The sequence below is a fragment of the Schizophyllum commune genome (genome assembly GCF_000143185.2).
Source record: "Schizophyllum commune H4-8 unplaced genomic scaffold SCHCOscaffold_14, whole genome shotgun sequence".
Lineage (NCBI taxonomy): Eukaryota > Fungi > Basidiomycota > Agaricomycetes > Agaricales > Schizophyllaceae > Schizophyllum > Schizophyllum commune.
The window spans coordinates 208,812-231,524 of record NW_026089551.1 but is presented as its reverse complement, the minus strand read 5'-3'; the positions used below and the strand labels follow the sequence as shown (position 1 = coordinate 231,524).

Here is a 22,713-nt window from a genome sequence, read left to right as displayed (position 1 = left end):
AGCTACGTCCATGGCGTGCGGCCCCTTTTCTCCTTTCTACTCGTCTTTAACCGTCCGTAGGCTCAGCATTGGGCCAACACAAACCTGTCACAGATTCGAAAGGCCATTGTTAACCGTGCGAAATTAGTGACAGCGTGACATCCACAGGCAAATTGTCGCCCTGGGCTAGTCGTCGCCGTCGCCGTCGCCGTTCCTCAAGGTCCCCACGCATAACCTTACCCTGTCAGTACGCGTTTCCGTTGCGTCGAGCGTTCCCCACCGAATCCATGCGTTTTTGTCCGGTTTTGCGCGCGTACGCGGCTGGATGGGCGCGCGCACCCCGAGATGACGATCCCCTGGCCCTCCAAGAGACGATGACCCGGACACCCTCCCCCTCGACTTGACGATGAGTTGCGATGCTGATCGCGATTTCCTTACCAACAGGCTCCCCACGAGCACGGCCCCCTCAAGACACCTCCGCCCAGCATGATCATCAGCAAGCAAAACCGGCGCGTCATCTACGAGAACCTCTTCAAGGGTGCGTGGTACCTCCCTGAAGATCGGGACGTATGTACTGATCGAGCACCACAGAGGGCGTTCTCGTCGCGAAGAAGGACTACAACGCGCCGAAGCACGAGGACCTCGACGTCCCGAACCTGGAGGTGATCAAGGCGCTGCAGAGCCTCACGTCAAAGGGCTATGTCAAGACCCAGTTCTCATGGCAGTGGTACTACTACACGCTCACCCCGGAGGGCGTCGAGTACCTCCGTGAATGGTGCGTCCTCCGCAGACTTCACGTTGTACAGGGGCTGATCGACCATCCGCCTTTGCTCAGGCTCCACCTCCCCGCCGAGATCGTCCCCGCCACGCACAAAAAGGCCGCCCGCCCGCCGCGCCCCGCGCAAGTCCGCCAGGGCGGCGAGGGCGCCTACCGTGCACCGCGCGGCGACCGCGACGACTACCGCAAGAAGGAGGGCGGCGCGCCGGGCGACTACCGCCCCGCCTTCGCTGGCGTCGGCCGCGGCGGTCCGAGGGAGTAGATGCGCAGCGCCCTTCGTGGTGCGCGTGCATATGCATGTTATTATTGAGGAAAATATGCGTTGTATGATCATGCGTTCCATCTACTTTCTATGCCATTCGTCATACTCGCTGTCCGTTTGCCCCAGGGATGTGATTACTGCTCGAAGTAGACGACATCGTTGCGGAACATGGTAGGCCCAGCCTCGCCAGCGAAGGCTGATTTTCGCTCGTCGATCAGGTTCTGGGTCGATACGCTGACGATGTGATCAGTCAGGTTCACTCTCCTGTACCAAATATTCGACACATACCCAGGCTTCCCGCAAGACTCCCCGCTGGCGATTAACAGCGATGCCTCTCCTCCCATCAGACGGTTGACAATATCCCTGACTCCAACATCTTGCAGAGTCTCCATCGAGAGCCCTGCGTTGTCGAACTCCTCGTACCCGCGCACCTTCCAGCCTTCCAGTTCGCCGCCACTACGGAAGGCACGAGAAACGACCTTCGCTCCGTCTGCATGGTGCTGGCGCACGCCGCGCTCCTGAAGCGCAAGGACCGACGGAAGATCGAGCTCCTCCACTTTGGCGACAGAAAGTGGCACGTCGATGCCAAGCCAGACGTCGTGAATATCGTCGTGAGCGAGCAGAACCTTCCCGAGCGTAGCCACGAGGGAACGAGCGCAGACGAGGATTGTTTCCTCGTCCAAGCTCTCCATCCGCCAGTCGACAGCAACGAAGGGCTTGACAGGTGCCATAGCGCCTGCAGCGGCCGCCAAGTCCGGAGCGTGAGCGAGTTTGCGCACGTCAGAGAACAGCGGCGCGCGAAGATCCCAATTCACCACCAAGACGTCCGCCGGCTCGAGTGGCACTGGCGCGTCCGCCGCCCGATTGTGCTCCCCCGCCAGCGCCTCCAGCGCCTCCGCGATCGCCTCCCCCGCCTGCCCTCCCTTCAGCGCCCTCCGCTCCGGCCGCACGAACACCGGCGCGTGCGCGTCCAGCGACAGAGCAAACTTGGTGTCCAGGCACCCCGGCAGGCGCGACACGACCTCGTCGATCTCGGACGCGAGGACGCCCGCGACGAGCTCGGGGCGCGTGATCGTCTCGGAGTAGTCGAGCGCGGCGTCCGCGCGCGCGGACAGCCAGGCGATCTGTGCGGTAGGCGGGATCGACCCGCGCCCGCGCGTCCAGGACTGGAAGGCGTCGAGGGGGGCGGTGTGCGCGCCGAGGCCGCCGACGTCGTAGTAGCGCGCGAGCGGCCAGTGGAAGCATGCGCCGAGGCGGCCCTTGCCCGCGTTGGGAAGCACGAGCGTGCGGTTTAGGGACTGGGCGAGGCGAGCGAGTTGTGCGACGTGGTTCCGGGCGCGGGCTTCGGGCTCGGATATGCGGAGGGGGAGGAGGAAGCGGCAGCGCGGCGAGCCGCAGAGGGCCTGGTCGCTGGGCCGTTGCGGTGTTGGCGGAGCGGGGAGGGAGGTGACCACGGGAGGCCAGCGAGTCTTGGCTTCGAGGATGGCAGAAGGGTGAAGCGGGTTGGTTTCGTCGGATGGGTCGAGGAGGAGCGCGAGGGAGTCGAGTTTGGCCAGGTGGGCGCGGTCGACACGAGGGAGGGTGCGGACGCCGTCGCGGTTTGGGGGCTGGAATGCAAGCGAGAAGATGTCAAAAGCGGGTTGAGAGTTCTGGACCTGGAGGACATTCGGGGTAAGAGGAGGAGCCTGAGCGTCCGAATCTGCAGGCAAAATCGAGTCCGAAGAGGCGGCGAGGCTGCTGGTGGTGTCATAGCAGAAGAAGATGAGACAGACAGTCATGACGCATAGGGTAGGAATGAGCAAACATGTCAGCATTCCGGGCGGTCGGTTGCTGGGAAAACTTTCGGCGTGAGGATAAGGACGAGGCATGCTGTCGAGTGAGACGCTCCACGGCCAGATATCTTGGATGGTCAAACGCTGAACACAGTTTAAAAATCAATAGAATGAGCCCCGTCGAAGTCGAAGCACAGCCGAAAGAACAATTGAATGCACGTCGTGGGAGATGTCAAGAACAACAGTTGCTATACGGGGAAATACCATATACTCTGTCACAGCACGTCACACGGGTATCAGCGGCCGCCTTGTGCAATCACAACTTGCCTCGGTCCTTCATCGCATCGTAACCAGTGGACGGCTCCGAATAAGCAAAGTCATGGATCCGGCGCTAGGTCCGAGGATCAGGGTATCAGCTCGCGACTGCCCCCAGAGGTTACACATTGACACGATATCCTTGATCACCCAACTCCCATCGTCTGCTCTCATACTTCGCGCATTCTCTTGCTTCCAATCCAACTACTCCTCGTGCGCGAGGTAAACCAATGAAGTCATCCTCTCAAAGAGCTTTCTCTTTGAAGGACACAATAACCATGTCACCTCACCTGAGCGTACATACCGACGTGTTCCATGTGGAAAATGCCTGGAAAAGCGGAAGACGACCAAGCAGTGGAATCCAGCGCATATGCCGCATCTACGCTCTGTCCATCCAACGCGCCATACCTCACCATTTCTACGGACGACCTGCGAGAAGCATCACGCCGCGCAATGCCCCTACTGCAGACATTCTCGTATCATGTCATCGAGTACTCGCCTCTGCGATACTTCGCTTCCGCCTCACGGTCGTGCTATCTACGCCCAGCCTCATATTTGGCCACTTCGGCTCAGGGTCCATCGATGATACCTCGTACGTGGCACCCAATTTTGATGTACATGTTCATCTGGAGAGTCTGATGGCCTTTGTCATCAAGCCTACAGTACCTCAGGAAAGCAATGCCTAGAGGTTATCACGAGTGAAACAACGCCCATACATCTACCTACCTTGCAGAGGCTGTAATTATAAACGGAGTATAAGCTACGCTGTTGAGCGTCTCTTCTTCAGGCTGGGAGAAGGGCTGACGTAGTATCTCGAGATTGGCGGCATATCTGCGACGGTAAGTCCATTGATCCAAGCCGTCTTTACACAGGAGCTCATCAGTCATGCTCCTCTCACAGCTCTCCAATTCATCGCCCTGCGAGGGGTCAGCTTTTACGGTCAATAGATCGTCCCAGTGGCCGACATGCTGACAGCACTAAGTTAAGTGGTTCGCCAGCAATCCGTCCTGAATTTGGGATTTCCATCGAGGACGATGAACGATACGATACTCCCTGCCGCGATACGGCTGCCCCTAAGCAGCGTCTGACACATCCTTCGAAGCCTCACGCAATGGATCGGTCTAGGCCGTCGGAGGGCTTCATAACATGCTTGTAGACGAATTTGGCAACTTATGACCCCTTCTGCAGTAGCAACGGGAACACCTCTTCAGGTGAAGTGGATCGGCGGCCCGTATGACCAACTTATCAACTCCTTCGCTGGCATGAACGCCTCACAGGGACACCCATGCATAGATACCTCTCTCCTTTCCGTCCGACTACAGCCTTCCTGCCCATATTCATGACGCAATCTCCTTGACGCCGTCCTTGTTGGCCTGCCACGACGGTCGAGCTGTCAGCTCTTGGTACCATCTGTCCTGGCGTGTCAATTGAGAACATACTAGGGGCTTGCGTACCCACCTCGCTACATTCGGCCTCGTCTCCATGCAATCGTATTGGACCTGTGGCAGCAGGCGTGTCGCGTACGGGATGTGAAAGAGGTCGGCGAGGGTAAAGGTCTGCAGAGGTTGCGTCAGGACGCCAAAAGGGATGTTATTATATCATGCTGTCCGATGCGCACGTCACCTGCCATATACCTCTGCTTCCCCAGTATCTTGTCATATACGTCGAGATTCTCGTTCAAAATGCGCCTCGCCTCTTCGAAGATGACTTCGCTGCCTTGAATGCCTCTCATTCTGCAGCAACGCTGATCACTTGGCATCTTCGACGCAGCAACGGCCATCTTACGGCTTGTACACCCTCTCCCAGAACATGAAGCGCACAATGGGGTCGAAGGCCGCTGACTCGATCGAGATACCCTGCTCAACGAGGGAGAAGCCCTCGAGGTCATCGGCAGGGTCGGGGTATAGAGCGCGCCCGCCGCGGTCGGCGTACTTGCGGCAGAGATATCGACAGATGGCGCGGCTCTCGTACAGGATGAAGCCGTTGTCGTCCTATGATTCGAGGATGACGTTGTACTGAGTGCATATTGCGGAGGACAAAGCACTCACGATGTAGGGTACACAGCCGAATGGCTGCTTCGCGACGAAGTCGGGGTCTTTCTGCTCGTCACGGAGCATGTCGACCTGCACGTACTTGAACGGTACGCTGAGTTCGTGCAGAACGAGCGCCACCACGGGGGTCGTCGTCGACAGATCTGAGCCATAGAGTTCGAGGACCATTTTTGTGGTGTCTTGAGCGGCTGCGCAGGAGAAGCGACGTCTGAGATAAGGAGCAGCGCTTTTAAGGATGCATTAAGCGACTAGAGGCCAGGATGCTCGGTTTGAGAGGCCTCCCTTCTGACGCAATGAATAGCATGGCGTGTCACGATATTACGCCGAGAAGACGGACTGGCCGGCTCATCTGGCGCCTAGCGAATGATGGGTACCGGTAGCGGTCGGATGCAGAGTCGAAACCGAGAGTTCAACGTTCCACGTGACAACATCGGTCATTGCCGGCCAAGAAATCCTTATGTGGCGTTTGTTTCTTTCACCCACCATCCAGCTCTTCTTCTTAAGTAGGTCGTCCCCAATGTCAGTTTACCACGACTTGACATAATATCTCCCAGGTACTCTCTGATTGGCTATGCTGCGCCAGGTGGAAGGGGCCCTTCAACGCGCGACATCCATCGCCAATCTGAACCTTCATCGTTCCAGCTTCGTGCCTTCAGCTGAGCAAGCCGAAGCCATTCGGGAGCAGTCTCAAGTCCTAGAAAAAGAATATTGCGGGATATCCGGAAGTAATGCTTCCTCTGCTGCATTGCGCACACTGTACTCTCGCCAACTGGCTCTGCATCGATCCCTCTTGGCACCCGTCCGTCGTCTCTTCCCCGAGATCCTGTCGAGCATATTCTCCATAGTAGTCTGTTCCATGTCCGGATTTCAACAACTGCACACTGCCTTCCGTATCGCCGCAGTATGCCATCACTGGCGAGTGGTCGCTCGCGGAACACCCTCGCTGTGGGCGCTCGTAGCCGTCTCCAGCGTCCAGCAGTTCGATCGCTATGTACGAGAGTTCCTTCCGCTCACTGGCGCAGCTCCCCTCCACCTCAAATGTAGCTGTCCGGATGTAAACGATGCATGGCAGCGCATCGGCTCCCTAGCGTCCAGGTGGCAGACCATCAGCATCTCAGGCTGCGACTCCGCCAAACTGCGTGGCGCGAAGGCGTTGACAATGGGCAACTTAGAGCAGCTGCTTATCAGCGCGACCGCCGACAGTGTGGACCTGGAATGGAGCGTGCTCGACCTCTTCCTCGCGCCCCGGCTCCGCACCATCGTCCTCTTCGTGGACAAGGTCCTGTCCGCGAGGCAGCTGCGGTGCCCGGCACCCGACAGTCTTCGCTCTCTGGAGATCATCACTGATGAACAATTCCTCTTTGAAATCGCGATTCCCGCCTTCGAGCGGTACGCGGGGACGCTGGAGTCCCTCCAGGTCCATGCATATAGCGGGCCGTTATTGGAGTACTTACGCTCGCCCTCGCCGAGACCGTTTACCATGACCAACCTCACCCATATCACGGTCAATCGCTCGGCGTGTGCGATACTCGACCACGTCGTCGCTCCGAATCTCAGGAAGCTCGCCCTCACTGTCGCTCCGAAATATACGATGACTATGTTGTTGGCCTTCCTGACGAGGCCGTTGGCACCGCGGGGCCTCCAGCATCTGGTCATTGACATTGGTCTCGTCTTTGTGGATTCCAATGACGATGTGGGCCCATGGACCCGCTGCCTGGAGCTCTTGGACAGCCTGAGGGAGCTGGATCTCGAGAATTCGTTGGCTGAGCCTCAGCTAAAGACCTTGCTGGAGCGCCTGGTCTGTCGCGGCAATGAGGAGCCTCCGCTTCTTCCACGATTGCGGCGGCTTGAGATGAGCCCGTTCTTGAAAAAGGCGTGTCGCGAGAGCCTGACGGAGGTGTACGAGTCGAGGAAGATAGAGAAGGTGGTCGATGGTACTACGGTAGTGGCGATGGAGGATCCGACGGTCATCCCGCGTTTTGGCATGGTACGCAGGCCAAGTTGATGGACGTAAGTCTTTCGTAGACATATGCCGCGACAAAAAACGAAGAATAGACCGCGATGTGCGCAGTAGGATGGCACAACATGCTGGAGAACGAGGGAGACCGACGGGGCGCAACGGGATGGAATGCGACGTGCGAAGCAGAACAGATGCGACAGGCCAGCTAGAAGTACATTGCGACTGAAAGATGCCCAAGTCCACTATGCCCAGTTATCTATCAAGGAGTCCCTCATCTCGCCGATCACGGCTGACGAGTCGTTGCCTTGCAATTCTGCAGGCGGGTCAGAGACTGCGCGGGGAATAAGAAGAGCGCGGGACGCACTGAAGGCAGCTTCAACGACGCTGATTTCTGTTGCTGTCGTGTCCATGCCGGTGAATGCTGTCCAGTCGTTGACGACGAGGCCGGCGCCGATTACTGGTGATCCCCGATTTATCGTGCCCGCCTAGAGCCACGTTAGCTCCCTATCCACACCCACAAGCACAGCACACGCACCACAACCGGCACCTGCAGCAAGCTGCTCAGCTCATCCTGGTCCTGCACGCTGGTCGCGGGATGCACGAGCGCGCCCTGATTCGAGAGCGCGCAGTACGAGCCGACGAGCACGTTCGACGCGATCGTCTGGCGGAAGACCTCGACCTTGAGCACGTCCGCGACGATCTCCTCCGTCTCGCGGTCGACGTCCGGGTGCACGAGCGCGACGTAGTCGTTGCACGCGATGACGTTCCCGAGCGCGGACAGGCGCTCCTCGACGCGCTGGATGGCCACCGCGTCCGGGAGCGCGTTGCGCAGGTGCTGCAGCTCGACGTCGGTCGTGGTGGAGGGGACGAGCAGGCCGTGGCGGTTGCCTGGCGAGAGGGGGGGGATTAGTGCGGGTGCTGGGGGCGAGGGTGTGGGCACGCACCTGCGGTTAACCGCCCGATGATACGCGTGCCGCCGATGGTAGAGTGCACGATGGGTATCACGTCCCCGAGCTCCGCCTCGAAGGCGGAGTAGAAGTTGGTAGAGCCCTGGATCGCGGCCAGGCAGTACGAGTTGGTGAGCTTGGAGAAGACGCCGATGTCGGACGAGTTCTCGAATTGAAGACGGGTCGCCATGGGGTACGATGTAAGGGGGGAGAAGGGGGGCGACTGTGGTAGCGAGGAGAACTTAGTTGTGGAAGGCGGAACGGGCTGAGGAGGCGGGGGTGAGCGCGGGAGGTGGAGTAGGCGAGATCAGTGATCTGAGCAATTATACAGCCCGATCAAGAAATTCTTGAATCCTGCTGACTCACGGACGGTCATCCAACCTGCCTCGAACGGGACCGCCGGAAACATACAAGAACGCTATCCTTCATACAGACGACTCTTTCTGACTGGGAGGCTCCCAGGCCAGGTCGTTGACTGAAGATCCGTAGGTTGGAATGAATTTTCAGAGGAAGATATCGACCTCAAAGCTTCCACTGGGATACCATGTCATCCCTTCACCTGCTCATTGGACACTTTTGAAGCCATGCAAACATGTGAAGAACAACAGCATGAACCAGTAAAGCAGCGGGTACAGTATACATGCACAACAACGCTGTAGAAAAAAATCCAACAAGACAACTCATGCTTTGAAGAGGTCGGGATACGCCGCCTTGATGATGTCTGCTGCCTTCTCCGCCACACCGTACACGGCAGCGGAAGTGTGTGCAGCAGGAAGTCTAGGCTGGGAAGGGTTCAGCCAAACCCCACACACCTTGCGAGAGTGGCAGCTTACCACAACACTAGCATCAACGATCCGCAGGCCCTTGACGCCCTTGACGAGCAGGTCCGGCGTGACAACGCCCCAGTCCGCGTCGGCAGGCGACATCGCCGCCGTCGCGACCGGGTGGAAGAAGCTGACCGTGTTCTCGCGCACGTACTCCTCGATCTCCTCGTCCGTCTCCAAATCCTGAAGCGCCTTCACAAAGTACCCGTCCCACGCCCGCGCCTGCACAAACTGCTGCCCGACCTTGATGCCCTCGCGCACCATGAGCAGGTCGATCGGCTCGGAGAGCAGTCTTGGGTCGATGAGCGGCGCGGCGAAGGGGTCGGACGAGTTGATCGTGATGAAGCCGCGCGAGGCGGGGGAGACGGCGCCGACGGGGAGGTTGAAGTAGTTGCCGGAGTCCTTGGTGGGGTACACGCCGTTCTGGAAGAGGAACTCGATGTGCGCGGTCGTGGGGCCGCTGGCGGGGTCCGTGGCGTTCGCCCAGATGGCGTTGTCGTCGGGGATGCGCAGCCAGGCGATGTGGTTCTCGGAGGTGTCGACGAGGATGCCAGTCTTGTTGGCCTTCCACTCGTCGAGGAGGGAGTCCATGAGCGAGTCGTCGCGCCAGATGTTGTCGAGGGTCTTGGTCGAGTTGACCTCGTATGTGATACTGCACTGCAGAGGCGTCAGAGGTGCCAGTGAAGAACGATATCAGCATGGGAAATACGCACCCCAACATGGTCGGTCAGGTTCTGCCCAACAGACGGGTTGTCGACGAGGACAGGAATCTGCAGGGGCTCGAGGACCTCAGCATCGCCGATCCCAGAGTGCATGAGGATGACGGGTGTGTGCACAGAACCTGCGGAGAGGATGACCTCTTTGCCCGCAGTCAGGTTCCTCAGCTCGCCTGGAAATCCGTCAGTCGGTGGATTGACCTCGCTGCAGGTGCCAGCTCGCTCACCATCAGGGCCATCCTGGAACTCGACGCTGCGCAGCGTCAGAGCGTCGTCTTCCGTACCGACGACGCGAGAGACACGCGCGTACAGCAGTACATCCAGATTCTCGCGCGACAGGTAGTCAGGCGCGAGGTAGGCCTTCGCGCTCGAGCGCACGCCGCTGTCGATCAGAGCCTGCGTCCATCCGATACCGAGGTGCTCGCCCGAATTCATGTCCTGCTGGTAAGGGAACTGCTCGGGCAGCTCCTCCGTCACCGCAATGACACGGTCGTCGATGGCCCGCGCCGCACCGGGCACACTGACGCCAATGATGCCGTCAAAGCCATGCACTTCGGGCGTGTACTGGCCAGTCACGTTGTGCCCATCGACGGGGAGGTTGAACTTCTCGCTCTGGACCGAGGGGGATCAGCATCACGTACGGAGGATGTGCGCGATCGGCAGGGCCGCAGGGTACGGAGGACGGGTGGGGATGAGAACGAGGGGAGGGGGACAATGTATGCGATGATTAGCCGATGCGGGATCGGTACGACTGACTACGAACCTTCTTGAAGTACGGCAGCAGGCCGTCCCAGCCCCACGAGTCGTCACCGGAGAGCGTCGCCCAGGTGTCGATGTCGGACTTGGTGCCGCGGGTGTAAACGAGGCAGTCTAGCCAGCACGAAAATCGCCAGTGGGAAGGAGAGCGCGAGTATCACGTCAGCGAGGTGCACGCGATGGAGCGCATAGCGACGTACTGACGGCGCTCGTCCCACCCAAGCCAATGCCGCGCGGGAAGGGCGGCGTGCGGCCATTGAGACCCTCCTGCGGGACGGTCGTGAAGTTCCAGTCCCACGCAGTGTTCGGGGTGAGCGTGACGCAGAGCTGGGGGACGTCGATGGCAAGCTCGCCGTCGTTGCTGGAGATGGGGGGCACGTCAGTGATCGGGGATCATCTGACCGCGCGCGAGACGCGGTGAAGCCGATGGGACGTACGCGCCGCCAGCCTCGAGGAGGAGCACCTTCACGTCTGAGCTTTCGGAGAGGCGGTTCGCGGTGGTCGCGCCTCCAGGTCCAGCTGGGCGATACAGATGTCAGCTCTATTGGAGAGCAGGGGGATATGCACAACGCACCTCCTACGATAATGAAGTCATAGGAATCCTTCAGCTGAGAAGAATCCTGCAAGATCACCGCGGCAGAGAGCCCGGCAAGGGTGCTCGATATTGCGAGACGCTGAGCAAGCCTCATCGTGTACCGGGAGCTGGTGGAGAGGTTGGAAGACCTGTGAGAGGAGCCGGTGAAAGAGCGCGAGAATCCGCCCGAGCCCCGTTTTATAGTGCAGCGTGCTTCGAAGACATCGTGACGAGGTATCAAGTGGTTGGCGCGGAGTGGGGGAGTCGCATGGGATGATGGTCAGCGACCTGCGGAGGCCAGACCCAAGGCCAAGACACACAGTCGTCGGTGGTCCCTGCAGGGGCAGGTAGCTGGATAGGAAGAGGGCAAGAAGGATCGTGAGGGTATCAGCGTTTGGTGGGGCGCTCCCACGGAGGTCCGTGTCGTTCGTTGAGGAAAGGATGTGCCTCGCAGGAACAGAAGATCACTGAGTTCTCCTAGCTTCCATTGCACGAATCGTCTTCTCCCCTTGAGGCAAGCCTTTAGGTATAACCTAGCAAATGCGTGGTGGGTAAAGACAAGATCGACTACTGTCACAGTGTGACGCCACCACCAAGACATTATTCTTCCAAAAGCGGACATATTTGTTCTTCGTGTCGCGGCTTGTGGTGCATGACCAACCCAAGGTGAGTAGCTGGATACTCCTTGAAAATATACCTGATAAATCCTGGAGACTTTATTCACATGATATAGCAGCACGACCGACTTCATAACTTAACGATCCATTAGATAGTAGACATCCCCCACTTCGACGTGAATATGTCGTATAGTACGTAGCGAACGATATTGATAAGCAGAAGTCCGCAGTCCAAGTCAAGAATAAATCACAGCAGCCGGATGATAGCCTCTATGACTCCTCGGGGTAGACGAGATGCGCGTCGGTCGTCACGACCTGGAAGCTCTCACTCTACAAAAGGCGCTCATCAGTATCATTTCTAGCTCGTCAAGGGTTGCAGACGTACCACGTAGTAGTCGTTGATCTTCTCAACCACGATGAGCGGCGACGTTTCCGAGAACTTGATCGTCGACGAGTACGGAATCGTCGCCTCGAAGTCGTACTTCTTGTTGTCCTTCGTGGTGAGCTCGTCCGTCATGATCACGGACCCGCTGACGTTCGTGCTGTCCCGGCCGATGGCGAGCGTGATCGACTTCGACGACGTCTTGAAGTACGTGCTCGAGCAGAAGCGCACGGGAAAGGGTTCGCCGACGGTGATGCTGTCGGGGATGTAGAACGCGCCGGTCGCTAGATGCGATGTAGTTTGTTAGTGGACAGCACACGATGAGAGACAAGCGAACGCACTCGGCTCGCAGTCAGGGTAATCTGAGTCCTGGCGGGGCTCAACGAGGGTCGTGGCGCCGACGAGGGCGACGAGCGAGGCAAACACAGCGGCGGTCTTCATCGTAATAGTGGGGGTGGGCGTACGAGGGTCGTAGAATGGACTTCATACGTTCCCTTCTTCCACCTTATAAGCCAGCTATGCATTTGAGACTGCTCGTTAACATGAGACGCGCTCCGCGGCGCCATTCCGCGAGGTACACGGGTACATTATGCCCATCGCGCGAAAGTCGGCGGCGACTGACCTAGGTCCGCGACGGTCGGCAAAGACCTCGGCCTCACTGACATTGAGCAGTGCGCACTCTGTGCTTCGACGCTCAAGGCGGGTACGACGGTGCATGCGAGTCACGGCATAGCGACGCCGATCGCATTCAGCTACACAAAACAGAGAGGGAACTCGGAGTTACAGACTGGCGGGCGAAACAAGGTGGCAGCTGATCGGTGCACGGGCGTGGTACTGGGCAGCATGGACGCATCCGAGGACAATGAAGTCACTACGTAAGCGGAAACAGCGACCTGAGGTCCTGATTATGGTCGTCGAACCAGTCTACGCAAAGGCTGACCGGTGAGCGGCGAGGGCTGCGAGCCATCAGACGCACCGATACACTGGAGCCACTTCACCTCCACCTCTATGCCTTCCCCCTTCAAGGGAACCATGCATTCGTATACCCTTTGACCTACCTTGTCTTGGTACGCGCCCAATCTCTTGACGTGACTTCCGGGCCGGAAGTACAGCGTCAGTGTCTCGAAAACGACGTGTTCCCTCTCCCGACAACGTCGCGCGTGCTCGCAGGCTAGCCCGTGCAAGCCGGCATACGTAGCTCGCATGACGCCAAACTTTGCGAACAAGAGGGAAAGACGCTTGAGCGAAACGGCGGACGACGTCAAGGCGAGCACGTATTAAGAGAGCTGGTGAGCTGGCGGGATATCGCGTATGACGAGAGTTCCCAGGTTGACGAGCAGGGCAAGGCCAGGTGGCGGGTCTGTGATAGCATATTCAGCGACAAATGGGTACGACAGCGAACAACGAACCTTGTGGGAACCAAGTCGTATTGAAGTGACGCAACGTTTCCTGGCAACCTTCGAACAGCCGCTCAAGGGGTTCTTTGGTAGGGTCGGCCGCATCGCTGAGGCGCAGGCGACAGAGGCATGTCAAATTTAAAGAAAGGGCTGGCGAGAGGTAATGCTCCAGCATAAGTCCGTCCGGGAAACTGGAGCGATGCGCCGCCTTGGGGGAGAGACTCATTAGCTTGACCCGAGGCCTGCGACCGGATATCTGGGTATCCGTGAAAGCGGCTAGGTCAAGCAAATGCCAAGGCGGTAGATTTGTGCATAACCAGATGTCCAGGGTATGCAGCGAAGGCAGCGCGCGACTGACTGCTTCAGCGAGAGAGGGCTGCAAACTTCGCATCATGTCTGGTTGTATGAGCAGGCAGCGCAGATTTGGCATCATGCCAATGATAGCTGCTGCCTGGGAGTCTCCTGCTTCTTCGAGGATGAAGACTGATGTACGATCCGTCCTTTTCTGCGGCTCTTCGCGCACGTACAGCGAGTGGGTGTACGTGCCGAACTTGTGAGCTACGTGAAGTATGTCATCGGCTGCTCGAGATAATGGGACGAATTGGATATCGCGCCATAGGAGACGCTGGCTGGGAACTCGGAGTCCCCGAGATGCGAGCGCACATGCCGGAAGAGCAGACCTGTCGACAAACGCAACGATCTCGTGCATAACATCGAGGGGAAGTTCGGGGCAATGGGCGATCGACATCGAGGTAGCGCTGTTAAGGAACCTTGCGGTCGAGAACGGCTGAGGGTCGTGGGACTGAAGTTGTCGATGATGTACGTTCGAAACAAGATGATCTGTGATCGGTGCCCTCGTGGGTCTCAACATCCGTCACAGTCACCTGGCTGCCACGAACAGCGGGCGCTGTGAGGCGCCCAGATCAACTGTTGTTTTCAATTGCGCCATAGCTAAATAGGGACACGAGCCTAGGGCTAGCGCCAGAAATTTGCTGTACTGTGGCTAAGTGTATGGAGGCAACCGGATGGGGACCGTGACAGGCGCAGGACAGGCAACCAGGGGTCGGGGAACCGTGACCGGAGCGAAAATATTGACTTTTGGACAATTTTTGGCGCCAAAATTGCCATATTTGGCAGGTCCCGAGGTCAGAAAGCTGACCGTACCCGTGACCCCTGCAACGCAACCGGTCCTTCGTGACCGTGACGGTTGCCTCCATACACTTAGCCACAGTATTTACTAGGTCGCATTTTTGAGCTCGAGGTAGGGAAAGCGGGACATATAGGTCGCGACGGAACGACACCTATTACATTCAGATACACACAAGGAATGTGAGCAGTCGGTACGCGGGCATAGCGCCAGATCGCATCAATGCGCTCAGGATGAATTAGGGCTTAGCGGACTACGAAGGGATCTTCGACGTCCGGACCATGAAATTCTTTGTCGGGCCAACCTTCGAGGGTCATCAGCGATGGGTTCAGATGACCAGTCCTCAAGACGTACCCGGGATGCACGGCAGCCACTCCACCTTCACTTGTATGCCATAGTCCGCCAGCGCACCCATGCACTCACAGATTTGTTTACCGACCTTGATCTTGTACGCGTCCGGCCTCATGATGTGATCGCCGAGTCGAAAGTACAGCGTCAGCCGCTCGAATAAGACATGCTGGCGCTCCTGCAGACTTTGCGCGAGGCTATCTCCCAGCTCACGCAGGCCGGCGTACGCGCATCGCATGAGGAAGAAGTTGTCGAAAGCAAGGGACAGGCGTTTGAGGGAGACGGCGGAGGATGTCAACGGAAGCACGGATCGGCTGACATTGGTGTCCGGGGGAATATCACGTATGACGATGCTCTCGAGGTTGACGAGCGAGGCAAGGCTAGCGGGCGCGCCGCGATCTGAAGGAAATGAGTGAGGAGCTATATGCGCAGTGGACGACGCACCTCGTCTGAGCGCAGTTGCATCGAAGTGGAGCAAAGTTTGGTGGCACTGTTCGAAAAGCCGCTCGAGCCACTGTTTGGCGACGCCATAGGGTTCATCCACACGAAGACGGACGAGGCCCGCCATGCCGACAGGCACTTCAGGCAGGAGCAGATATTTCAACGTTGAAGTTGAATCCCAATCCCAGTATTTGTAATCCTCTGGTGACATCATTGCGAGGCTGGAAAGCCAGACCCGTGGCGGGGGTGCATCCTTCTCATCCTGGGCACGTCGATTCTGGTATGGAAGCGGATCCAAGACGCGGACAGACAGGCGAAGGTCGTCTAGCGATGGCGCGCGATCGAGATTGTGAAGGAGCTCTATGGGAACCTCTGTATAGAGCCAAAGGCCTAGCGTATGCAGCAAAGGCAATGCGTGAGTGACTGCTTCGGTGATGAAGGGCGAGATGTCCCGTGGCACATACGGTTGAAGAAGCAGACTGCGTAGGTTCGGCATCATACGAATGGCGTAGGCTGCTTGTAAGTCGCTCGCTCGCTCGATCGCTTCAATCGACAGATGTCCCAGACTCTTCTGTCGCTGTTCATGCACATACAACGAGAGGGTGTACGTCCCAAGTTGAGGCAGCGCCAGAAGTAGGCCTTCGGCGGCAGAAGTCAAGGGAGTGAATTTGACCTCGCGCCATAGTAGTCGCTGACTGACGACTCGAAGCCCGCGAGATACGAGCGCGCACGATGGAAGAGACATCCGATCGACGGACGCGACGATCTCCTGCAGGAGCTCGAGAGGAAAGATGGGGTGGTGGGCACCCTGCATCGGAGGGGCGTCGCTCTCGTATGGTGAGTGTAGGTGCAGATTCTTGGAAGTCGCGTGTTTGCCGATGGTGGGAGGTCGAAAGAGAGAAAGAATCGCGACGCGGTCGCATCAAGGTGGCATTCTGAATTTCATCACGATCACATGATTGCCACGAGGCGTGCGGCGACCAACAAGGTCTGTGTAAACGGGGCGAAAACAGGTCCTGGGAAGACCTCAATGGCAGCGATGGTTTGCGTAGACATCATAGTCGAGGGTATCAATAGGATATATCAGATGGACGAAACGGTGAGGACGAGACATTGCGTAGAGACCGTGACTTTAACGTCGCGCATAAGACTAGCTTCCCCCGCTAGCGGTCTTGACTTCAGCGCTTTAGCATTCTACATAGGTCAGTGTAAAAGGGTCCTCAGTATTTGCTGCTGGATCCGTCTTATTGGACATGTCTGAGGGAGAATCATCAGCAGGACCGTAGAAAACGTCGAGCGTTCGTCCGTACACCTCAGAGCAGCGGATCGCCGCTCGCGGTGAGGGGACCGAATGTCACGTCGCGCCAGATGTGCTGCTCGCTGAGACCCCAAAGCCCGCGGAAAACCAGCGCGCAAGCCGGAAGGGTCGGTCGATCGACAAGTGTGACGATCTCGAGAGGGAGAATGGGCGTGGAGTTTGCTTCCATCTTGGGGTCGCGGTCGTGAGGATGGGTATAGCTGCCAGCAGCGAGGAGCCGTGAGCGATGGTGGTGGTAGAGGAAAGAAGGAAGCAGGACGGACGAGCGCGCTAGCCTCGTGCGGTCCGCGGTTGAATGTGACATACAGTAAGTATGCATGTCACCATCGCGAAGTGAAGTTTATTGGCGCCCGATTAGGCAATCTTTGTTCGCGCCGTATCTGACGGGTAGCTCGGAGTCCTCGGCAATGCCCACAACACGTGGCAAATCAGACTGAGCCCTCTGCCATCGTCGATCGAGTTCAACCTTTGGAGCTTCCACAGAGATGTCAGATAATACTCACCGTGGTCGAGACCTGTTTAATAATTTCAAGTTTTGAGGTAGCTTACATGATCACGCTCAATAATCAGCGCCGAGCATGTCAGTACCACGTCGTTAGACAGAAAGGGATAGTTCAGGGGATAATTTGATTCCAATAGACAGCAGTACAGACAGCAAAGCGATACGGAGAAGGGCGAATTGAGGGTATAGTGCAGCGTAGCGCGCACAAGTAGTGAATGTCCCAAAGATGCAGGCAATAGAAATGCAGAATGTGAAGAACGAAGTGCGTGTTGAGACGATGCACGAAGTGCGAGGAGAAAGTATGCAAGGGTCCCTATGAGGGCGAAGCAGGTAACGCTGCCAGCAAGGCGGTCAACGCAGTGCGGACACCGATCCTGGTCTAGGCGTGCGGTCAATGCCTGGGATGTACCTTAGTACTCATCGTCACCCATCGGAGGCGTCGAAGAACTCACCCTCGGCCGAGCATGCCCGCAGCGAGGACTTGGGCGAAGTCTGTGCGCCCGATGTCGATGAAGTGGTAGAGCACTCCTTGCCAGTCGTCGCGCGAATCCCAGGCGATGTCCGCGGGGCTGTCGACCTCGACAGGCATCACTTGCGAAACGCCCTCGGCTTCGAGAATGACGACTGCGGCGCCGATACCGCCTTCACGGCGGCAGCGCTCGTCACGACGCTGGATGTCCGCTTGGACAAGGGGATCGTTGACGTAGTCGCGCGACACTAGGCGTGCAGAGGACATCTTGAGTCTGAAAGGCGGGTGATGGGTAAGAGAGTTGACAAATTAGATGCGCAAGGTGGCGTACCGTCTGTGCGACTCGGCGTGCGGGCGGCTGGAGAGCTGGATGAGCAGCGCCTTATGCCTGACGTTGCTGGGCATGCGCTTGAGCTGGAGCGCCTGGAAGCCGGCCCAAGTGAGCAGCGCTTCGTGCGCGCTCGTGAACTTGCGCAGGTTCTTCGCGATGTTCTCGGAGGGTGACGGGGCTGCGCTCGCCTGGGACTTGAGCGCGCCCTGCGTGTGCTGGCAGATCGGCTTGTGCGCCGGCCAGTGATTCTTCTGACAGTCCTGCGACTGGGAGGAGGGTCAGTAAAAGGCGGGACTATAAAGAGCGTGTCGCGTACGCAGTACTGAGTCGTCATGCAGCCTCCGCAGAGGCGGAAGCGCGAGGCGGTAGGCGTCTCGGGGCGCCCACACTGGTCGCATACGCGGTAGCCGCGATCGCGGCGCGACGCGTGATGGTGGGAGGACGAGGATGCATGGTGCGCAGACGGTCCGTGACCGTAGGGGACCATGGGCTGGGCGTATACGGCGGCCATTTCCTGTACTTCTGGTGCTGTGCTTGCTAGCTGACGCTGGTATGCGTTCCCTCCGTGCTCGGGCTGGCGCTTATATACGCCCCTGCCCGCGCACGCGGGTGATTCGTGCGGGGCGGCCTTTTTGTCCTGGCCATCAGCGGCGGCGGCGCTTTTGTCTCGCGTCTTTTGTTACGGCCTCGTGCGCGCGTCGGTGTCGAGTGCAAGCAACAAAAGACCCCCGGCTGCCCACGTGCGCTCGACAAAAGGGCACGTGGCGCCGACTCCGTGCCGTGCGAGACAATTGTGTTCGTTATTGTCTTCCTTGCCTTCTGCCGATGTAATGAACTGCGAATATCGGTGGGGCAGCCGTGCCCGCTGTCCAGCAACCTCGGGTCACGGCCCAGTGACATTGGTGCTTAGAGACGCCGTCGTCAACGGCGCTGAACCCACTCAACTCGCCTTTGACGACCGAAAATTCACTGCCTCGTTGCCCGGAGGTACGCCTTCTTCCGCCTGCTGAATTTCCCCTCTGTTATAGATCTGCTGAAAGGCTCGAGAACAAAGCAAGCTATAACAGGAACGTCTTCTTGCCGAATCCCTCCCGCCAGCCTCGCGGAACCCCCTCTCGCGGCTCCTTGACGCACACCCGGCTGCTTTCCCGGCGACTCCTTGTATTCATTTACCAGTTTTCCATCTTCCGGCGCACCCTTCCTGCTCCGAAGCAAGCCTATGCCTCCCTTTATGCTGCGTGGCAGCCACGCCTCCCTCGGAACACTGCGCGAGCTTCCACTCCTTGTAGTGCCCAGCCACATCGGATTTCATCTCACCCTTCGTCCGCAGGCGCTAGAAGGCTTATCGGGTGCGCCGACGACAGGCTGTCTTCACTTCGAGCAGATCCTGCCCTGGATCGGGATCACTTATCCAGCCGAGCGCACCTCGGCCGCGCGTCTATGGCATGGCCAAGAGTGTGGTGGACCCACACACGATGGAGTCGGCTCTTAGCGAAGACGCGCAGGTATGGCTTTATCCAGGGACCAAGGACTCCGCGCTTCTCAGTCGACTGCTCCATGAGGGACCCGTCCAGTTTCCAGAATGCTGGACGTCTGAATTGTACTATTACTAGAGAAGCGTCGGCCCTGCCTCCCGACGACCTTGCTTGCATGTGACACGCATGCTGCGGTGGCCAAAGTTTCTCCTCAAGAAATATCTGCCAACATTCATGGCTAAATCGTGTCTTATAAAAAAGGCTTCACAATACTCTGCCTTCTATTTTCCATTTATTCGGGCTCGCTCGAACTTGCTCTTTGCTTCGAGTCTTGTTACCTCAGCTTCGACCGAACCATCCGAGTGTTTGTTCTGACCCACTGCTCATCTGTCTTCGTTCCTACTGTCAATGCGTGTAGAGTTTATACGGAGGACTTCTCCGTGCCCTTAGCTATTGGACATGAAGACGCGGATAGTTGTATACGGGTTTCAACAACTCTTTGTGAATGCTTCTAAGAAAGGCAACCATTGTATGTATTAACACGGGCGGACGCTTCGCGCCACCCTTACTTACCTATCACTACATCTACACGACAGCGAGTGTCCTACATGGCGCCGCGTGTCGAGAGATGCAACCATTCTTCACCTCTTACTCTCCTCTGCCTCCTCTTTATCGCGACACTAGGGACGAGCGTGGTTTTGGATTGAGTCGCCGTCTCGCACGTTGGTGGGGTAGTGACTCAAAGTTACTATCTCACCGTTTCTTGTGGTATCGTTTGCGGAGATTTTTCAGAACCACTTTCGGGTGAACGGGAATTGATCCGATTCGGCCGCTCGTCCGCTATTGCGTGCTCGTCGTCACTTTATGTCACGCGTCACCTTCTCTCCTCTCACGCTGATGTTCTCGCCTCCACCCTCTTCGTACGCGCTCGCGTTCTCCCTCTGTCCTCCGTCCGTCTTTTCTCCTCCGTTGGGATGTCCATCTCAGTATGTCTTTCAGATTCTGCTTCTGCGTGCGGGTACGGGTCGTTGTCATTGTCCTTGGCTGATCGTGCTTCGTAGACGCGCTCGTATTTGCGCCATCCGTTCAACGTCGTCGGTAGGGCGTCGGGGATATCGATCAACTTGTATCGTTGCTTGATATCTTCCGATGCTCCGACTTCGTCCGGCGCGCCCTTCGTATGGGTTGCACATGTTCATGTCCTCCCATCCCATCACGTACCCTTAATCCTAACCTACCGACGCCTACCTCTTCCACTCTACGCAACGAACTCGCTGTCATTTAGACCACACAACATGTACCCTTCATACCCTGTCCTTCTTCACGTCGCCACCTTGCTCGGGGTTTTCTCGCTTCATCTCGAAATTTTTACTCGGCGATTGCCGGATATTGGACCATGCATGTACACGTGGCGACCCTTCGCATGTCATTCACTCTTCCGTGCAATAATCATGTCATTATTGCTGTTTACATGGACGCCACCAGGACACGTATGGCCTGCTGTTTTGCGAGTCGTGCTTCGGACAAACGGGCTACACTTGGATAATAAGCAGCATAGCACAGCGTGGGTCTGTTACTGCCGTGAGGTACCATGTCTTGGTGATTGGTTGCGTTGTACGGATTACGTGGGAACCTCCGTGTTCGTCAATGGCGTACTTAATGCAGCTGGACACTAGCCTTCCATAGTGGACCTCATTGGGGTTCTGTCTCTACATCTCTGGATTTTCCGTCCCGCTTCATACAGTTAAATGTAGTCAGTTGCTGAACGTGAATTACAAAGAGCTCTTGCGTGATAGGTAGTGGAGGACGGAGGAGTCGCGCAGGGCGCGGAAGGAGATGATGCCTGACCTGTGTAGTACGTTGGAGTGGACATGACTGGACAGTGGGATTCAGATGTATCATTCACATGTCGTATATATGTATGTTCAGCCGCGAACCTAAGAAGGACAACTGGTTCAAGACTGCGGAGCGCAAGCGATTTGATTCTACCTCAGGCGAGTATATGAAGATGTTAAGCCGGAGGGTGCTTCCTAAAGCGAGGCGGCACCACCTTGACCAATCCACATCCGACGGTCCATCCCCTTCGCAGAACAAGGCGCATACATGTTCGCTACAGAGCATGATGGTAGGGCACGATTTCGCGTAGACATGCAAGTCGATCGTAGTCAACGCCGGGAAGGTGCGTTCTTGGGTGGCCCTCAAAATCAACATGAAGTCTTGAACAAATGACAGCTCGCGTCGGGTGTCGTCCCAAGGGTGGCGCACCTCAAACCGGACAGAAAGCAGACGCGTCATTGCGGGAACGGAGAAGAATGCTGTTCAAATTCAGCGTACATCAAGGACGATGATGGGCACTCACTGTACATCTCTACCGACGTCATAACGTCGACGTCGAGAGTGCGGAGAGTAGGCGCGACTAGCCGCAGAATGTCTCGCAGTGTTTCCCAGGAGCAAAAGGCCGGTATGCGAAGGACCTCAATGGGAGGAATTGCTCCGAACGTCATGAAAAGTGCGCCAAGATCACAAGCGTGTCCATCTGCAAAGAGAAGGTCGCGCAATGCAGGAAACTGCACCGCAATTGTCGATGGGCTGACAGCGAAGGACGCGCAGAAGGCCAGCTCTAGCGTTTGTAGTGTACGTGCGACTGGAGACAGCACGACACTGAGCTCGTGCGAGGTGCGTGGACCATCGTGAAGAGCTAATGCGACGAGTGATGGAAAAGAGGACAAGGCGTCTCGGAGCGTATAAGGCAGAAAGGTGCGGGCATTGAAGGGGGAGAAAGTCCACCGAACGCTTGTCACGTTGGCAAACGAGGGAAGCTGAGCTGGGGGATAAATGAGATGGAGTCGACGAGGCCATGATGGTTGCAGTCGTCCATGGGCATGCGCTCGCAGGAGGGAGGCGAGCGTCGCTGTCGATGCGATGGAAATGCTCGCAAAGAACAACGGCTTCGCCTCACGAGAAAGCGCTCTTGAGGTCCGCAAGAGCACTGCGAGCGTACGCCTGTCACTCTTGTGAACGACTAAGTAAAGGAGTTCAAGTGGGAGGCGTGGACAGATGATCATGGTGGGAAAGAAGGAGCCGTACCCCTATAAAGAATGTTCGGATGGTCTCAAAAGCTCTGGAGCATGTCTCGCTTGATCGACGGTACGAAAAGGAACTTCCACGCGTGGCGGGGTCTCTTAAGTGCTTGCAGTACGAAAAGACTGGACAGGAACCCGGTAGAGAAGGAGAGGATGAAATGGGATTGTGCAAATAAGGGCTTGACCTAGGAAGAAGCGTACAGGACGCTTGGTGGAGTCGTGTAAGCGGTAAAGTAGATCACGTTGAAAGGTACAAGTGGGCGTCCACT

General features: G+C 57.4%; 11 protein-coding genes across 11 annotated transcripts; 2 read left to right on the top strand and 9 right to left on the bottom strand.

Annotated features, from left to right (window-relative positions):
• The first annotated feature begins 183 nt into the window (after positions 1-183).
• On the top strand, positions 184-1,191 carry SCHCODRAFT_02642624 (uncharacterized protein). The gene is made up of 3 exons (XM_050346285.1): positions 184-517; positions 571-754; positions 815-1,191. Exons 1-3 carry the CDS (start codon positions 466-468, stop codon positions 1,017-1,019), a joined length of 441 nt encoding a protein of 146 aa, XP_050197382.1. The 5' UTR covers positions 184-465; the 3' UTR covers positions 1,020-1,191.
• On the bottom strand, positions 1,064-2,857 carry SCHCODRAFT_02642621 (uncharacterized protein). Its single transcript, XM_003027025.3, has one exon. It carries the CDS (start codon positions 2,831-2,833, stop codon positions 1,154-1,156), a length of 1,680 nt encoding a protein of 559 aa, XP_003027071.2. The 5' UTR covers positions 2,834-2,857; the 3' UTR covers positions 1,064-1,153.
• A 1,366-nt stretch (positions 2,858-4,223) lies between these two features.
• On the bottom strand, positions 4,224-5,441 carry SCHCODRAFT_02642617 (glutathione S-transferase). Its single transcript, XM_003027024.2, has 5 exons — positions 5,155-5,441; positions 4,892-5,097; positions 4,725-4,839; positions 4,565-4,662; positions 4,224-4,516 (listed from the first exon to the last, which is right to left on the bottom strand). Exons 1-5 carry the CDS (start codon positions 5,323-5,325, stop codon positions 4,444-4,446), a joined length of 663 nt encoding a protein of 220 aa, XP_003027070.1. The 5' UTR covers positions 5,326-5,441; the 3' UTR covers positions 4,224-4,443.
• Positions 5,442-5,637: 196 nt separating this feature from the next.
• SCHCODRAFT_02106680 (uncharacterized protein) lies at positions 5,638-7,291 on the top strand. Its single transcript, XM_003027195.3, has 3 exons — positions 5,638-5,660; positions 5,712-7,167; positions 7,229-7,291. Exon 2 carries the CDS (start codon positions 5,729-5,731, stop codon positions 7,160-7,162), a length of 1,434 nt encoding a protein of 477 aa, XP_003027241.1. The 5' UTR covers positions 5,638-5,660; positions 5,712-5,728; the 3' UTR covers positions 7,163-7,167; positions 7,229-7,291.
• SCHCODRAFT_02642613 (translation initiation factor 6) lies at positions 6,967-8,356 on the bottom strand. The gene is made up of 4 exons (XM_003027023.2): positions 8,062-8,356; positions 7,653-8,005; positions 7,482-7,602; positions 6,967-7,430 (listed from the first exon to the last, which is right to left on the bottom strand). Exons 1-4 carry the CDS (start codon positions 8,252-8,254, stop codon positions 7,360-7,362), a joined length of 738 nt encoding a protein of 245 aa, XP_003027069.1. The 5' UTR covers positions 8,255-8,356; the 3' UTR covers positions 6,967-7,359.
• Positions 8,357-8,544: 188 nt separating this feature from the next.
• SCHCODRAFT_02642607 (alcohol oxidase) lies at positions 8,545-11,490 on the bottom strand. Its single transcript, XM_003027022.2, has 8 exons — positions 10,935-11,490; positions 10,798-10,879; positions 10,561-10,721; positions 10,368-10,474; positions 9,832-10,216; positions 9,602-9,777; positions 8,898-9,545; positions 8,545-8,846 (listed from the first exon to the last, which is right to left on the bottom strand). The coding sequence occupies exons 1-8, from the start codon at positions 11,047-11,049 to the stop codon at positions 8,745-8,747; spliced, it is 1,776 nt and encodes a 591-aa protein (XP_003027068.1). The 5' UTR covers positions 11,050-11,490; the 3' UTR covers positions 8,545-8,744.
• Positions 11,491-11,821: 331 nt separating this feature from the next.
• On the bottom strand, positions 11,822-12,374 carry SCHCODRAFT_02706276 (uncharacterized protein; the record flags this gene model as incomplete). Its single annotated transcript, XM_003027021.1, has 3 exons — positions 11,822-11,881; positions 11,937-12,217; positions 12,275-12,374. 3 exons carry the CDS (start codon positions 12,372-12,374, stop codon positions 11,822-11,824), a joined length of 441 nt encoding a protein of 146 aa, XP_003027067.1.
• Positions 12,375-13,210: 836 nt separating this feature from the next.
• Positions 13,211-14,078, bottom strand: SCHCODRAFT_02518698 (uncharacterized protein; the record flags this gene model as incomplete). The annotated part of the gene is made up of 2 exons (XM_003027020.2): positions 13,211-13,293; positions 13,343-14,078. 2 exons carry the CDS (start codon positions 14,076-14,078, stop codon positions 13,211-13,213), a joined length of 819 nt encoding a protein of 272 aa, XP_003027066.1.
• A 522-nt stretch (positions 14,079-14,600) lies between these two features.
• On the bottom strand, positions 14,601-16,137 carry SCHCODRAFT_02592318 (uncharacterized protein). Its single transcript, XM_003027019.3, has 3 exons — positions 15,270-16,137; positions 14,832-15,224; positions 14,601-14,781 (listed from the first exon to the last, which is right to left on the bottom strand). The coding sequence occupies exons 1-3, from the start codon at positions 16,078-16,080 to the stop codon at positions 14,723-14,725; spliced, it is 1,263 nt and encodes a 420-aa protein (XP_003027065.1). The 5' UTR covers positions 16,081-16,137; the 3' UTR covers positions 14,601-14,722.
• A 1,055-nt stretch (positions 16,138-17,192) lies between these two features.
• SCHCODRAFT_02642599 (uncharacterized protein) lies at positions 17,193-18,593 on the bottom strand. The gene is made up of 4 exons (XM_050346284.1): positions 18,203-18,593; positions 17,887-18,152; positions 17,539-17,829; positions 17,193-17,484 (listed from the first exon to the last, which is right to left on the bottom strand). Exons 1-4 carry the CDS (start codon positions 18,395-18,397, stop codon positions 17,478-17,480), a joined length of 759 nt encoding a protein of 252 aa, XP_050197381.1. The 5' UTR covers positions 18,398-18,593; the 3' UTR covers positions 17,193-17,477.
• Positions 18,594-21,391: 2,798 nt separating this feature from the next.
• Positions 21,392-22,426, bottom strand: SCHCODRAFT_02518729 (uncharacterized protein; the record flags this gene model as incomplete). The annotated part of the gene is made up of 2 exons (XM_050343403.1): positions 21,392-21,471; positions 21,721-22,426. 2 exons carry the CDS (start codon positions 22,424-22,426, stop codon positions 21,392-21,394), a joined length of 786 nt encoding a protein of 261 aa, XP_050197380.1.
• Positions 22,427-22,713: the final 287 nt, after the last annotated feature.